The sequence below is a fragment of the Pseudophryne corroboree genome, chromosome 1 (assembly GCF_028390025.1).
Source record: "Pseudophryne corroboree isolate aPseCor3 chromosome 1, aPseCor3.hap2, whole genome shotgun sequence".
Classification (NCBI taxonomy): Eukaryota; Metazoa; Chordata; class Amphibia; order Anura; family Myobatrachidae; genus Pseudophryne; species Pseudophryne corroboree.
Genome location: NC_086444.1, coordinates 415,143,244 through 415,159,038, shown reverse-complemented (window position 1 = coordinate 415,159,038; position 15,795 = coordinate 415,143,244). Strand labels below are relative to the sequence as shown.

Sequence of the window (15,795 nt, the reverse complement as noted above, 5' to 3'; positions counted from 1 at the left end):
AATATTCCCAACGTGGAAAGCATTTTTACCACTGGATGGTTCACTTAAAAATAGGCGTATGTCCTTATAGTCTTAGTCCTCCTTAGATGTATGTTTGTCTAAGAATATAGAGTTGAGGCCATGCTAATGGTAAATACATTTAAATTGCTTTGTAATGTAATTACTTGTAATATTTCTCTAACGTCCTAGAGGATGCTGGGACTCCGTAAGGACCATGGGGATAGACTGGTCTCCGCAGGAGACATGGGCACGTTAAGAAAGACTTTAGGCTCTGGGTGTGCACTGGCTCCTCCCTCTATGTCCCTCCTCCAGACCTCAGTTTGATACTGTGCCCAGAGGAGATGGGTGCACTGCAGGGAGCTCTCCTGAGTTTCCTGTAAGAAAGTATTTTGGTTAGATTTTTTTATTTTCAGGGAGCCTGCTGGCAACAGACTCCCTGCATCGAGGGACTGAGGAGAGAGAAGCAGCCCTACTTCTCTGAGTTTCAAGGTCCTGTTTCTTAGGCTACTGGACACCATTAGCTCCAGAGGGATTGGTACGCAGGTTTCATCCTCTCCGTCCGTCCCAGAGCCGCGCCGCCGTCCTCCTCGCAGAGCCAGAAGATAGAAGCCGGGTGAGTATGAGAAGAAAGAAGACTTCACAGGCGGCAGAAGACGTCTGATCTTCATAGAGGTAACGCACAGCGGTGTAGCTGTGCGCCATTGCTCCCGTTCACCTCACACACTCCGGTCACTAATGGTGCAGGGCGCAGGGGGGGGGGGGCACCCTGGGCAGCAGTATAAACCTCTCCTATGGCAAAAGCATATATATACATGTACAGCTGGGCACTGTACATGTATATAAAGAGCCCCCGCCATGTTTTGATAGATTTTGAGCGGGACAGAAGCCCGCCGCCGAGGGGGCGGGGCTTCTTCCTCAGCACTCACCAGCGCCATTTTCTCCACAGCACAGCGCTGAGAGGAAGCTCCCCGGACTCTCCCCTGCTTACTGACAGTGACGGTGGGTTTTTCAAGAAGGGGGGGGGCACATAATTGGCGTGTATAAAGTTATAACAGTTCTACTGGGTAAAACATTCTGTGTTTTTTCCTGGGTCATATAGCGCTGGGGTGTGTACTGGCATACTCTCTCTCTGTCTCTCCAAAGGGCCTGGTGGGGAACCCGTCTTCAGAAAAGAGCTTCCCTGTGTGTGTGGGGTGTGTCGGTACGCGTGTGTCGACATGTATGAGGTTGAAGGCTCACCTAAGGAGGGGGAGTGTATGAATGCAAGGTCTCCGTCGGCAGCGCCGACACCTGACTGGATGGATATGTGGAATGTCTTAAGTGCTAATGTGAATTTATTGCACAAAAGATTAGACCAGAGGTTCTCAAACTCGGTCCTCGGGAGCCCACACAGTGCATGTTTTGCAGGTCTCCTCACAGAATCGCAAGTGAAATAATTAGCTCCACCTGTGGACCTTTTAAAATGTCAGTGAGTAATTAATACACCTGTGCACCTGCTGGGTTACCGGCAAAACATGCACTGTGTGGGCTCCCGAGGACCGAGTTTGAGAACCTCTGGATTAGACAAAGCTGAGGCTAGGGAACAATCAGGAAGTCAAACCATGCCTGTCCCAATGTCGACGAGTCCTTCGTGGTCTCAGAAGCGCACACTATCCCAAATAGTTGACACAGATACCGACACGGATTCAGACTCCAGTGTCGACTACGATGATGCAAAATTACAGCCAAAAGTGGCTAAGGGTATTCGATATATGATTATTGCAATAAAAGAGGTTTTGCATATCACAGAGGAACCCCTGTCCCTGACAGGAGGGTACACATGTATAAAGAGAAAAAGCCTGAGGTCACCTTTCCATCCTCGTATGAGCTGAACGAATTATGCGAAAAGGCTTGGGAAACCCCAGACAAGAGACTGCAGGTTCCCAAATGGATTCTTATGGCGTATCCTTTCCCGCAAAAGGATAGGATACGATGGGAATCCTCTCCTAAGGTGAACAAGGCATTGACACGCTTATCAAAAAAGATAGCGCTGCCATCCCAAGATACGGCTACCCTCAAGGATGCTGCTGATTGCAAGCAGGAGGTTACCATGAAGTCCATTTACACACATTCTGGTACAATACTTAGACCGGCAATGGCGTTGGCCTGGGTTTGTAGTGCTGTGGCTGCATGGACTGATTCCTTATCAGAGGAGATTGAGACCCTAGATAAGGATACCATTTGAATGACCCTAGGGCATATAAAAGATGCTGTATTATATATGAGGGATGCTCAAAGAGATGTTTGTTTACTAAGTTCCAGAATAAACGCTATGTCTGTTTCCGCTAGGCGAGTTTTATGGACCCGACAGTGGACGGGGGATGCCGACTCGAAGAGGCATATGGAGTTTTTGCCTTACAAAAGTGAGGAGTTATTTGGAGAAGGCCTCTCGGACCTTGTCTCCACAGCTACGGCAGGTAAATCGAATTTCTTGCCTTATGTTCCCTCACAGCCTAAGAAAGCGCCTCATTATCAAATGCAGTCCTTTCGTTCGAATAAAAGCAAAAAAGTACGTGGATCGTCCTTTCTTGCCAGAGGTAAGGGCAGAGGAAAAAAGCTGCACACCGCTAGTTCCCAGGAACTCCCCGGCCTCTGCAAAATCCACCGCATGACGCTGGGGCTCCCCTGAGGGAGTCCGCTCCAGTGGGGGCACGTCTTCGACTTTTCAGCCACATCTGGGTTCTCTCACAGGTGGATCCCTGGGCAATAGAAATTGTTTCTCAGGGATACAAGCTGGAATTCGAAGAGGCCGCCCCTCGCCGGTTTTTCAAATCTGCTCTGCCAGCTTCTCCCTCAGAGAGGGAGTTAGTGTTAAATGCAATTCAAAAATTGTATCTTCAACAGGTGGTGGTCAAGGTTCCCCTACTGCAACAGGGGAGGGGATATTACTCAATCCTGTTTGTGGTCCCGAAACCGGACGGTTCGGTCAGACCCATTTTGAATTTAAAATCCCTGAACCTATACTTGAAAAAGTTCAAGTTCAAGATGGAGTCGCTCAGAGCGGTCATCGCCAGCCTGGAAGGGGGGGGGATTTTATGGTTTCCCTAGACATAAAGGATGCGTACCTTCATGTTCCAATATTTCCACCTCATCAGGCGTTCCTGAGATTTGCTGTACAGGATTGTCATTATCAATTTCAGACGTTGCCGTTTGGGCTTTCCACGGCCCCGAGGATTTTCACCAATGTACTGGCTGAAATGATGGTGCTCCTGCGCAAGCGAGGTGTCACAATTATCCCATACTTGGACGATCTCCTCATAAAAGCGAGATCTCGGGAGAAGTTACTGGACAGCGTGTCACTTTCATTGAAGGTGTTACAGCAACACGGCTGGATTCTCAATATCTTGAAGACGCGTCTGACCTTAGGCTTGATTCTGGACACAGACCAGAAAAGGGTTTTTCTTCCGACGGAAAAAGCTCAGGAACTCATGACTCTGGTCAGGAACCTATTGAAGCCAAAACAGGTGTCAGTGCATCACTGCACTCGAGTCCTGGGGAAAATGGTGGTATCCTACGAAGCCATTCCCTTCGGCAGGTTCCATGCGAGAACCTTCCAATGGGACCTGCTGGACAAGTGGTCCAGGTCACATCTACATATGCATCGGCGGATCACACTGTCCCCCAGAGCCAGGGTATCTCTCCTGTGGTGGCTGCAGAGTGCTCACCTCCTAGAGGGCCGCAGGTTCGGCATTCAGGACTGGATCCTGGTGACCACGGACCAAAGCCTCCGAGGTTGGGGAGCAGTCACACAGGGAAGAAATTTCCAAGGTCTTTGGTCAAGTCTAGAGACTTGTCTCCACATCAACGTCCTGGAGTTGAGGGCTATATACAACGCCCTACGTCAAGCGGAGGCATTACTTCGCGACAAACCAGTTCTGATTCAGTCAGACAATGTCACCGCAGTGGCTCATGTAAACCGTCAAGGCGGCACAAGGAGCAGGGTGGCAATGGCGGAAGCCACCAGGATTCTTCGCTGGGCGGAGAATCATGTCAGCGCACTGTCAGCAGTGTTCATTCCGGGAGTGGACAATTGGGAAGCAGACTTCCTCAGCAGACACGATCTGCATCCGGGAGAGTGGGGGCTTCATCAAGAAGTCTTCGAGCAGATCGCAAGTCGGTGGGGACTGCCCCAAATAGACATGATGGCGTCCCGTCTCAACAAAAAGCTAAAAAGGTATTGCGCCAGGTCAAGAGATCCTCAGACGATAGCTGTGGACGCCCTGGTGACACCGTGGGTGTACCGGTCGGTCTATGTATTTCCTCCTCTTCCTCTCATACCCAAGGTGTTGAGAATAATAAGACAAAGAGGAGTGAGAACAATCCTCATTGTTCCAGATTGGCCACGAAGGACCTGGTATCCGGAGCTGCAGGAGTTGCTCACAGAAGATCCGTGGCCTCTTCCTCTAAGACAGGACCTGCTGCAACAGGGGCCCTGTCTGTTCCATGACTTACCGCGGCTGCGTTTGACGGCATGGCGGTTGAACGCCGGATCCTAGCGAAAAAAGGGTATTCCGGAGGAGGTCATTCCTACACTAATAAAGGCTAGGAAGGACGTGACATCAAAACATTATCACCGAATATGGCGAAAATATGTTTCTTGGTGTGAGGCCAGGAATGCTCCTACGGAAGAATTCCAGCTGGGCCGTCTCCTTCACTTCCTACAAACTGGAGTGAATTTGGGCCTAAAATTAGGCTCCATTAAGGTTCAGGTTTCGGCCCTATCCGTTTTCTTTCAGAAGGAATTGGCCTCTCTTCCTGAAGTACAGACGTTTGTGAAGGGAGTACTGCATATTCAGCCTCCTTTTGTACCTCCGGTGGCGCCTTGGGACCTTAACGTGGTGTTAAGTTTCCTTAAGTCACATTGGTTTGAACCACTCAAAACTGTGAAGTTAAAATATCTCACTTGTTATTAGCCTTAGCTTCGGCTAGGCGAGTCTCGGAATTAGCGGCTTTATCACATAAAAGCCCCTATCTGGTTTTTCATATGGATGGGGCGGAATTGCGGACTCGTCCTCAATTCCTACCTAAAGTGGTCTCATCCTTTCATATGAACCAGCCTATTGTCGTGCCTGTGGCTACACGTGACTTGGAGGATTCCGAGTCCCTTGATGTGGTCAGGGCTTTGAAGATTTACGTAGCCAGAACGGCTAGGATCAGAAAAACAGAGGCACTGTTTGTCCTGTATGCAGCCAACAAAGTCGGTGGAATTGAAATATCTCACGTGGAAGGTGGACATGCTACTAGCCTTGGCTTCGGCTAGGCGTGTGTCAGAATTGGCGGCTTTGTCACATAAAAGCCCTTATCTGGTTTTCCATGCGGATAGAGCAGAATTGCGGACCCGCCCACAATTTCTGCCGAAAGTGGTTTCATCCTTTCATATGAACCAACCTATTGTGGTGCCTGTGGCTACTCCTGACTTGGAGGATTCCGAGTTACTGGATGTGGTCAGGGCTTTGAAGGTGTATGTAGCCAGATCGGCTAGGGTCAGGAAAACAGAATCTTTGTTTATCCTGTATGCTTCCAACAAGCTTGGGGCGCCTGCTTCAAAGCAGACTATTGCTCGCTGGATCTGTAACACGATTCAGCAGGCGCATTCTACGGCAGGATTGCCGTTACCAAAATTGGTTAAGGCCCATTCCACTAGGAAGGTGGGCTCCTCCTTTGGCGGCTGCCCGAGGGGTCTCGGCACTACAGCTGTGCCGAGCTGCTACTTGGTCTGGGTCAAACACCTTTGCAAAGTTCTATGAGTTTGATACCCTAGCTGAGGAGGCCCTTCTGTTTGCTCAATCGGTGCTGCAGAGTCATCCGCACTCTCCCGCCCGTTTGGGAGCTTTGGTATAATCCCCATGGTCCTTACGGAGTCCCAGCATCCTCTAGGACATTAGAGAAAATAAGATTTTAAACCTACCTGTAAATCTTTTTCTCGTAGTCCGTAGAGGATGCTTGGCGCCCGTCCCAAGTGCGGACTACTTCTGCAAGGCTTGTATATAGTTATTGCGTACATAAGGGTTATGTTATAGTTTCATCGGTGGTGGACCGAGGCTATGTTGGTTTTTCATACTGTTAACTAGATAGTATATCACAAGTTATACGGTGTGATTGGTGTGGCTGGTATGAATCTTGCCCTTGGATTACCTAAAATCCTTTCCTTGTACTGTCCGTCTCCTCTGGGCACAGTTTCTCTAACTGAGGTCTGGAGGAGGGGCATAGAGGGAGGAGCCAGTGCACACCCAGAGCCTAAAGTCTTTCTTAAAGTGCCCATGTCTCCTGCGGAGCCCATCTATCCCCATGGTCCTTACGGAGTCCCAGCATCCTCTACGGACTACGAGAAAAAGATTTACCGGTAATTTTAAAATCTTATTTTTTGTGCTGTAGGCCATACATATTTCAGTATATTAAACAAAAATCTATAGCCATCATATTTCACATTGTAAGTGGTATTTACTGACTGTAAAGCACTTTTTTTTTTTTAAAGAAACTGCCTTGTCTGTGCCAGGCAGTTAATCATCCTTTTATTACCTTTTCAGCAGGTGGTAACTGTGGATAATAAAATCTTAATTTGTGTTCTTTTCTGGTGTTTGTCCATCTAGGCTTCTATCTCAGCCCAATAAACGCTTTAAAGTCTTGGACGAGAAGCGACACGTTGTATCTGCGGACCAGCTTCCTCTGCATCCATGTGAAGGTTATGGTGACTCCTCAGATCCTTACACATTTGAGGATGGCGACATCAAGTACAGTTTCACTACCACAAGCAAGAAATGTAAGATGGTAGCAGAACAGGACCTTTCTCTGAAACAAAAGGTATATATCCCTTCTGTGGTTTGTAGCTTCTGAATTTTTAAAACAAGATGCATGTTAAAACAAAACCTTCGATGCATTGGTGTTCGATGTACTTGATCGTATATGAAAATACATCTATATCTATACCATGAACTTGAGAAACTATCTGCATTTGTTGCACAACTTTGTGCTAGTTACTGTTTTTCAAAGTTTGTATATTTTAATACTGCCATTGAATAGATTCAGAAAAATATAATTTGACTACTAAATCACCGCTTTACATTGGGCGTAAGCAGTATTGATTAACTTTTGCTGTTTGGGCAACAGCATACCTGCACTGTGGGAGTTAGGGGAGGGGACGGTCACCGGCCTTGCAAGATGTCAGAGCCGCTTCCCCACTTCAGGATCATCGTCCTGAGAGGTTGTTTGTTCAGCGGGGCACTGAGCCGTAGCTGTCGCAATCGCAGCACGCCGCAAACCTCTAACAGATGCCTGAAGGTGACGACAGTGGTGAGTACAAACCGGGGTCTCCTGGTTTATGGTGTGGCTGAACGTGGGCGCGGCAAACGGGACTCTCCTGGGGGGGGACCCGCTAGAGCCCCCGTGTGCACTGGCTAGCGGTGGCTTAAATTAGCACTTGTGTGATGTTTTTAAGCACTTTAGGAGACAATGCCAGAGCGGGACCAGCAGAATTTTGGTGACTTCCTCTGCTTACTGCAGCAGCAGCAGGCACACACAGCTCCTCCTGACACTACAGAAAACGCTGGAAAACTAGTACAGGGTGTAGCAAAGGGAGAGAGCCGCTATTGTACACAATCTGTGTCCTATATAGGAAAGAAATCATTAGTTTTTCACTGTGATAAATAAGCGGACAGCCTCACTGGGAGTATGTAGCTGGGATGTGCTGGTCTTCTCTCTCTGTATGTCTCCCTCTCACATACAGTAAGGGCAGGCTTGATATGTTTGACTGTCTGTATGTGTATGTCATTGTGATTTACTGTGAACATGGGTAAACACAAACTGCAGTGTGTGCCGCACCAGATTCTCTCCCTTATTATCTGATTCTGTTTCATGTGAACAATGCAACCAATATTCACAACTCAGTGAGGGGGCTGGGGGAGAGGATCAAGAGCCCTCCTGGCTAGGGGCCCTTAAGAATATGATGTCTGATAAGTCATCACAACTCACTGCTAATGTTCACAAAACTCAGCTACTACAACAGGCTGTTGCAGACTTAGCTGCTAGGGCAGATGTTACACAGCCCCCCCTCTCACTCAGGACCACAAAAGCGTGATTTACCTGCCTTACTATCTGATTCAGATGAGGATATACAGGAGGATGTGGATGACTTGACTCCCGTTAGTGGGGATTCTGCTTCTGCTCAGGGTATTGAACTCCTCATTTTGGCTATACCGGACGTGTTAAAGTTTCCTCTAGAGGACGCTGCGTCACAGCAGTCGTTTTTCTTTACACAAAACAAGCCTAATGTCACTTTCCCTGATACTGCAGAGTTAGATGACCTATTTAAGTTAGCCTGGAAAAATCCAGACAAAAAATACCAGGTGTTAAAAAGGTTTTTGCACACTTTCCCATTTGCTCTTGAAGGTAGTAATTCTGGGAAGAACCCCGGGAGTTGACTTATCAGTCTCTCAACTGTCAAAAAAAGGTGGAGCTGCCTGCCCCGGGCTCCTTTACCATGAAGGACCCTGGGGACAGAAAAAATAGAGACTACACGAAAGTGTATCTACACAGCAACAGGTGTATCGCAAACGCCGGTCATAGCGGGTTGCTGGATGACCCATGCCATTCACACATGGGCTTCTCAATTTCAGGACGGCCTCTCCGGGGATATGCCTCTGGTCACTACGGTGATTCTCCTGAAGCTCATTCAGGACACTGTACGCGTCCTATGTGACTCGCTCAAGGAGATGGGCAATATTAATGCTAGGACTTCTGCCATGGCAGTGTCGACGCGCAGGGCCTTGTGGTTGCGTCAGTGGATAGCGGACGCAGAATCCAAGCGCACTGTGGAATCGTCCCTTTTCTGGGGAATGGCTCTTTGGGGTTGAGTTGGATACGTGACATTCCAGAGTTACTGTAGGGAAATCCATTTTGGAGGCGGAGCTTCTCAGAGCGGACCCAGCAGCGTTTAGCGCCATTTTCCTGCCTGCACATCGCTGTCAATGAAGAGCAAGTCCCTCCACAACAACTCCAGCTATCACGACACCAGGGGGTTGTAGAGGGGGGGGGGGGGGGGGGCTGCTGCAAAACGACTGTGTAACCTGTTAAGGTGCACAGTCAGCGCTGATAAGGGTCTCCCTTTATATTAAAAGCGCTGTGTGTGGGTTGGCTCCAAGCTCTGTGTCTCTCTTGCCATTCTTGTGTGTGAAACTCTGTCTGCCCTCCCCTGTATGTGTGTGTGGAGTGTCTGTGGTCTCCATTAAGCAATGTCCAGGGTCTCTGTGTCATATGCTGCAGAGGATATGTCCTCTTAGGATGATCGAGCAAGGAATCTGAGTGGTTTTCCTCTATCAAATCTATGATTTCTCAGATTTCAAATGGGGTTGCACAAAATGAATCTGCAACTCAGGCTTTACAGAACTCTATGGCAGTCTGGCCCAGTTCTGGTACTTCAGGGATCCCCGCAGTATATTCCCATAAACGTGCTCTTGCTCAGACCATGCAGGATGATACTGACTCTGATACTGCAGACGGTGACGGGGATGTGTTGCGGGGGGCTGCATCTCTTGCAAAAGGGGTGTAGTTGATGATAGAGGCTATTAGGAATGTGTTGAATATTGCTGATACAACACCCGAGCAGGTTGAGGAGGCTTACTTCACTGAAAATAATTAAGCCTCCCTAACCTTTCCTGCGTCAAAGGAATTCAATGCTAAATTTGAAAAGGCTTGGGAAAACCCGGATAAAAAATTCCAGATACCTAAAAGGGTTCTGGTAGCGTTTCCTTTCCCGGTAGAGGATAGGAAAAAATGGGAAAACCCACCTATTGTTGACGCGTCTGTATCCAGACTCCCAAAAAAGGTGGTTTTACCTGTTCGAGGATCTACCGCCTGGAAAGAGGCGGCTGATCGTAAAATTGATAATACGCTCAAATCCATGTACACAGCTTCTGGGGCAGTACTACGTCACACTATTGCCAGTGCTTGGATTGCCAAAGCTATAGTAAAGTGGTCAGGCACGTTACTTGAGGATTTGGATACTATGGAAAAATGTGATGTTGAATTGTTTTTACGTAACATTCAGAATTCGACAGGATTTCTGGTAGAATCCATGAAGGACCTGGGTTCCATGGCTGCAGGGATTTTCTTCCATGTCCGTATCAGCTCGTTGAGGGCTGTGGTTGCGCCAGCGGTCTGCCGACGCGGAATCCAGGAGAAGTGTGGAGACCCTACCCTACACAGGTCAGGCTCTCTTTGGGAAGGGTTAGATGCGTGGATCTCCACGGCTACGGCTGGTAAGTTACCCTTCCTTCCCTCAGCTACACCTGCTCCGAAGAAACCCTTTTCTTCAGTTACGTCACAGTCCTTTCGGTCTAACAGGCCCAGAAAGGCAAAGCCTTCTTTCGGGGAGGTCGGCCCAAGTTCAAGAAACCTGTGGCTGCAGGTTCCCAGGAAGAGAAACCTGCTTCAGGTACACCAAAGTCCTTCGCATGACGGTGGACTGCACGCCCCGGTGGTGAGGCCGGTGGGAGCGAGACTCAGGCATTTCAGTCACGTCTGGGTGTCATCCGGCCTGGACCCCTGGGTGCAAGATATTGTGCCCCAGGGGTACAGGCTGGAATTTAAAAATCTCCCTCCGCACCGATTTTTCAAATCAGGCTTGCCAGCTCCGCTGGCAGACAGGACTGTCCTGCAAGAAGCCGTCCAGAAGTTGGTGGAGGCACAGGTCATTGTGCCAGTACCACCTCATATGCAAAACAAAGGTTACTATTCAAACCTTTTCGTGGTACCAAAACCGGATGATTTGGTCAGGCCCATTCTGAACTTAAAATCAGTAAACCCCTTTCTGAGGGAGTTCAAGTTCAAAATGGAGTCCCTAAGGGCAGTGATATCAGGTCTGGAGGAGGGGGAATTCCTAGTATCCCTGGATATCAAGTATGCTTACCTCCACATTCCGATTTGGCTGCGGCATCAAGCTTATCTGCGATTTGCACTGTTGGACTGTCACTTTCAGTTCCAGGCCCTTCCATTCAGTCTCTCCACAGCACCGAGGGTATTCACCAAGGTGATGGCGGAAATGTTGATTCTCCTCCGCAGACAGGGGGTGATCTTTGGGGCGTACCCCTGATCGACATGATGGCCTCTCGTCTCAACAAGAAGCTTCGGCGGTATTGTTCCAGGTCGAGGGACCCGCAAACAGTGTTGGTGGACGCCCTAGTGTCTCCGTGGGCGTTCCAGACGGTGTATGTGTTTCCTACACTTCCACTCATCCCAAGAGTTCTAAAGCTCATAAGGAGAACAAAAGTTCAAGCAATCCTCATTGCTCCAGACTGGCCAAGAAGGGCTTGGTACGCGGATCTTCTGTATCTACTGCAAGAAGAGCATAAGCCTCTTCCTCTTTGGGAGGATCTGCTGCAGCAGGGGCCGTTCGCCTATCAAGACTTACCGCGGCTAATTTTGACGGCATGGAAGTTGAACACCTGATACTAGCTCGGAAGGGCATTCCGAACAAGGTCATTCCTACTCTGATACAGGCTAGGAAAGGAGTAACGTCTAAACATTACCTTCGAATTTGGAAAAAATATGTCTCTTGGTGTCAGTCCAAGAAATTTCCTGCAGTGGAGTTTCAACTGGGACGGTTTCTCCTCCTCTTACAAGCTGGTGTGGATATGGGCCTCAAGTTGGGATCTGTGAAGGTCCAGATTTCTGCCCTATCCATTTTCTTCCAAAAACAATTGGCTGCTCTCCCTGAGGTTCAGACCTTTTTGAAGGGAGTTCTGCACATCCAACCTCCCTTTGTACCGCCTACGGCGCCTTGGGACCTTAACGTGGTGTTGCAGTTCCTCCAGTTAAATTGTTTCGAGTCTCTACAGGAGGTTGAAGTCAAATTTCTCACATTGACAGCTGTTAGCTTTAGCTTCTGCTAGACGTGTGTCGGAGTTGGGGGCTTTATCGTGTAAAAGCCCATACTTGATCTTCCACGAAGATAGAGCTGAACTCCGGACATGTCAGCAGTTTCTTCCGTAGGTTGTGTCGGCATTTCATATCAGCCAACCTATTGTGGTGCCAGTGGCTACTGACACCTCAATTTCATCAAAGTCCTTGGATGTTGGAAGGGCTCACAGGAAATCGGACTCTGTTTGTCCTGTATGATCCCAAGAAATTTGGGTGTCCTGCTTCTAAGCAGACAATATCTCGCTGGATCAGGTTCACTATCCAGCATGCGTATTCTACGGCAGGCTTGCCGTGTCCTACGTCTGTTAAGGCCCACTCTACACGTAAGGTGGGGTCTTCCTGGGCGGCTGCCCGGGGGGTCTCGGCGTTCCAACTTTGCCGAGCAGCAACTTGGTCTTTGTCGAACACGTTTGCAAAGTTCTACAGGTTCGATACTTTGGCCTCTTATAATCTGAAGTTCAGTCAATCAGTTCTGCAGGAGCCTCCGCACTCTCCCTCCCGTTTTTGCAGCTTTGGTACTTCCCCATGGTACTAATATGGTGATAATGTCGGTATTATCTTAGACCGCAAAGCTATACCCCTTTGTACACTATTACCGTTGAGCCGCTATGGCTGCTAGACCACGTGCACGTGCTACGCACTTTGTACGCTATTTGCGTACAGAGTCCTGCACGTGGTATGCACTTGGCGTACACACGCTGCGCTGAGTGTACAGAGTACACACAGCGAGCGCACACACAGTTGATAACCTTTTAAACCTTGTTAATGATACAATGTAATGATATGCTTATACTTTAAACGTTTGGCAGCAATGTACTGTAACAAAGTATCCGCAGTGCATACACCTTAACAATGCTTATACACTTTATACAGAAAAATCTACTCTAAAGGCCCAGGCAGGAAAGTGAAAACACAACACCGTTTGTAGTTTAAACCACAGGGTTCTAAGGCCTCCGTGGATTGATTCCAAAAGGTAAAACAATACAAGTTATACACTACAGACTAACAAGTAAATCTAAACAGAATAATGGCTACAGAGAATGTACGTACGTGAGAATATTCGCAAGCGCAACCCGAACTCGGTCCTCCGCTCGTCATGCAGATAGCGTTTAGAGTCATCTGACCGGCCAGGCAACAATGGTCCTTATATACACAACATGCATACACAATACAATGGTCACTGTAATCTCATTGTTCATTGGACACAGAGATATGTCTCCACATTACAGCAAAGGTCATAGGTGGATTTGAAAAGGTGGGCGATGTCATTCTCAACTGCTCTTGTGGGTGGTATCCTTTGGATTCCCGCCGCATATGTAATTTACAGTAAATACAGTTAATGTTCATAATCTACTTTTGTACATAACTATACGCAGGAGCAAGCGATCTTTCTCTAACACCGGAATGTTACCCTCAAAATGCCCTACAGCTGGATACTAGACATCACCTTCCAACCTTTATCTGACCCTTCCTATCATGCAAATGCGAATTCCTCTGTCCAGGAACTGTTTAAACTAATAATACTCGCTGTCATGGTCTAGGGGAACTATATCTAAAAAATGCACTATTTGGGTTAAATATGCTATGTGCTAATAACACGCTACACGCTCACAAACTCCGCCGTAAATACCCATATCATGCGCACGATCGCCGGAGCGATCTTACGCAACTTGCGGATATGTGCACGTACGGCGGACTGAGTGTACGAGCAGCGGACATGTGCATGGGGTTAGTACAAGACATATGCATTATAATATTTTTCGACTTTGACAATGGACCCCAGCATCCTCTAGGACGTAAGAGAAAATAGGATTTTGGTTACCTACCGGTAAATCCTTTTCTCGTAGTGCATAGAGGATGCTGGGCGCCCACCCAGCGCTTCGATTTCCTGCAATGGTTATCTGGTTCAGTGCAACTTTGTTTTAGTTATGTACTGCGTTGTTTACTTGGTAAGTAATGTTTCAGCGGTTGCTGAGTTTTCGAGCTAAGTTAGCTTGATGTGCCTTGTATGTGTGAGCTGGTGTGATTCTCGCCACGATATGTGTTAAATCCTTCTCTCGAAGATGTCCGTATCCTCGGGCACAGTTACTAGACTGAGTCTGGTAGGAGTGGCATAGAGGGAGGAGCCAGCCCACACACTCAAACTCTTCAAGTGCCAGTGGCTCCTGGTGGACCCGTCTATACCCATGGTACTAATATGGACCCCATCATCCTCTATAGACTACGAGAAAAGGATTTACCGGTAGGTAACCAAAATCCTATTTCTCTAACGTCCTAGTGGATGCTGGGGACTCAGTAAGGACCATGGGGAATAGACGGGCTCTGCAGGAGACATGGGCACTTTAAGAAAGAATTTAGGTTCTGGTGTGCTCTGGCTCCTCCCTCTATGTCCCTCCTCCAGACCTCAGTTTGAATCTGTGCCCGGACGAGCTGGGTGCTGTTCAGTGAGCTCTCCTGAGCTTGCTGTAAGAAAGTATTTTGTTAGGTTTTTTTATTTTCAGGGAGCTCTGCTGGCAACAGACTCCCTGCATCGTGGGACTGAGGGGAGAGAAGCAGCCCTACTCTCTGCAGATAGGTCCTGCTTCTTAGGCTACTGGACACCATTAGCTCCAGAGGGATCGTACACAGGATCTCACCCTCGTCGTCCGATCCCAGAGCCGCGCCGCTGTCCCCCTCGCAGAGCCGGAAGACGGAAGCCGAGTGAAAGAAGCAAGAAGACTTCGAAATCGGCGGCAGAAGACTCCAGTCTTCACTGAGGTAGCGCACAGCACTGCAGCTGTGCGCCATTGCTCCCACACACACCCACATACTCCGGTCACTGTAAGGGTGCAGGGCGCAGGGGGGGGGGGGGGCAGCAATTTAGGACCTCTTTGGCAAAAGTTTGCATATATACAGTTGGGCACTGTATATATGTATGAGCCCCCCGCCAAAAATTGTATATTAAAGCGGGACAGAAGCCTGCCGCTGAGGGGGCGGGGCTTCTTCCTCAGCACTCACCAGCGCCATTTTTTCTCCACAGCTCCGCTGAGAGGAAGCTCCCCAGGCTCTCCCCTGCAGATACAGGGTAGAAGAGGGTAAAAAGAGAGGGGGGGCACATAATTTGGCGCAAAAATCAATATAACAGCGGCTACTGGGTTAACATTAAGTTACTGTGTTATTCCTGGGTTATATAGAGCTGGGGTGTGTGCTGGCATACTCTCTCTCTGTCTCTCGCTGTCTCTCCAAAGGGCCTTGTGGGGGAACTATCTTCAAAAAGAGCATTCCCTGTGTGTGTGGTGTGTCGGTACGCTTGTGTCGACATGTTTGACGAGGAAGGCTATGTGGAAGCAGAGCGGGAGCAAATGAATGTGGTGTCTCCGCCGACGGCGCCGACACCTGATTGGATGGATATGTGGAAGGTTTAAAATGATAATGTTAATTCCTTGCATAAAAGGTTGGATAAAGCTGAAACCTTAGGACAGTCAGGGTCTCAGCCCGTGCCTGATCCTATGTCGCAGAGGCCGTCAGGGTCTCAGAAGCGCCCACTATCCCAAATTGTTGACACAGATACTGACATGGATTCTGACTCCAGTGTCGATTACGATGATGCAAAGTTACAGCCTAAATTGGCTAAAGCCATCCGTTATATGATTATAGCAATTAAGGATGTGTTGCACATCACAGGGGAAACCCCAGTCCCAGACAAGAGGGTTCATATGTATGGGGAAAAAAGGCATGTGGTGACCTTCCCCCCTTCACACGAGCTAAATGAGTTATGTGAAAAGGCTTGGGAATCTCCAGATAAAAAACTGCAGATTTCCAAACGGATGCTTATGGCGTATCCTTTCCCGCCAACGGACAGGT

General features: G+C 48.5%; 1 protein-coding gene across 2 annotated transcripts in view; it reads left to right on the top strand.

Annotated features, from left to right (window-relative positions):
• MED13L (mediator complex subunit 13L) overlaps positions 1 to 15,795 on the top strand; it is a 467,040-nt gene that overhangs the window by 233,961 nt on the left and 217,284 nt on the right. For both annotated transcript variants that reach the window (XM_063913297.1, XM_063913296.1), the window contains exon 11: positions 6,630 to 6,840. In XM_063913297.1, the coding sequence (XP_063769367.1) occupies positions 6,630 to 6,840 (211 nt within the window). The remainder of the gene's footprint in view (positions 1 to 6,629; positions 6,841 to 15,795) is intronic.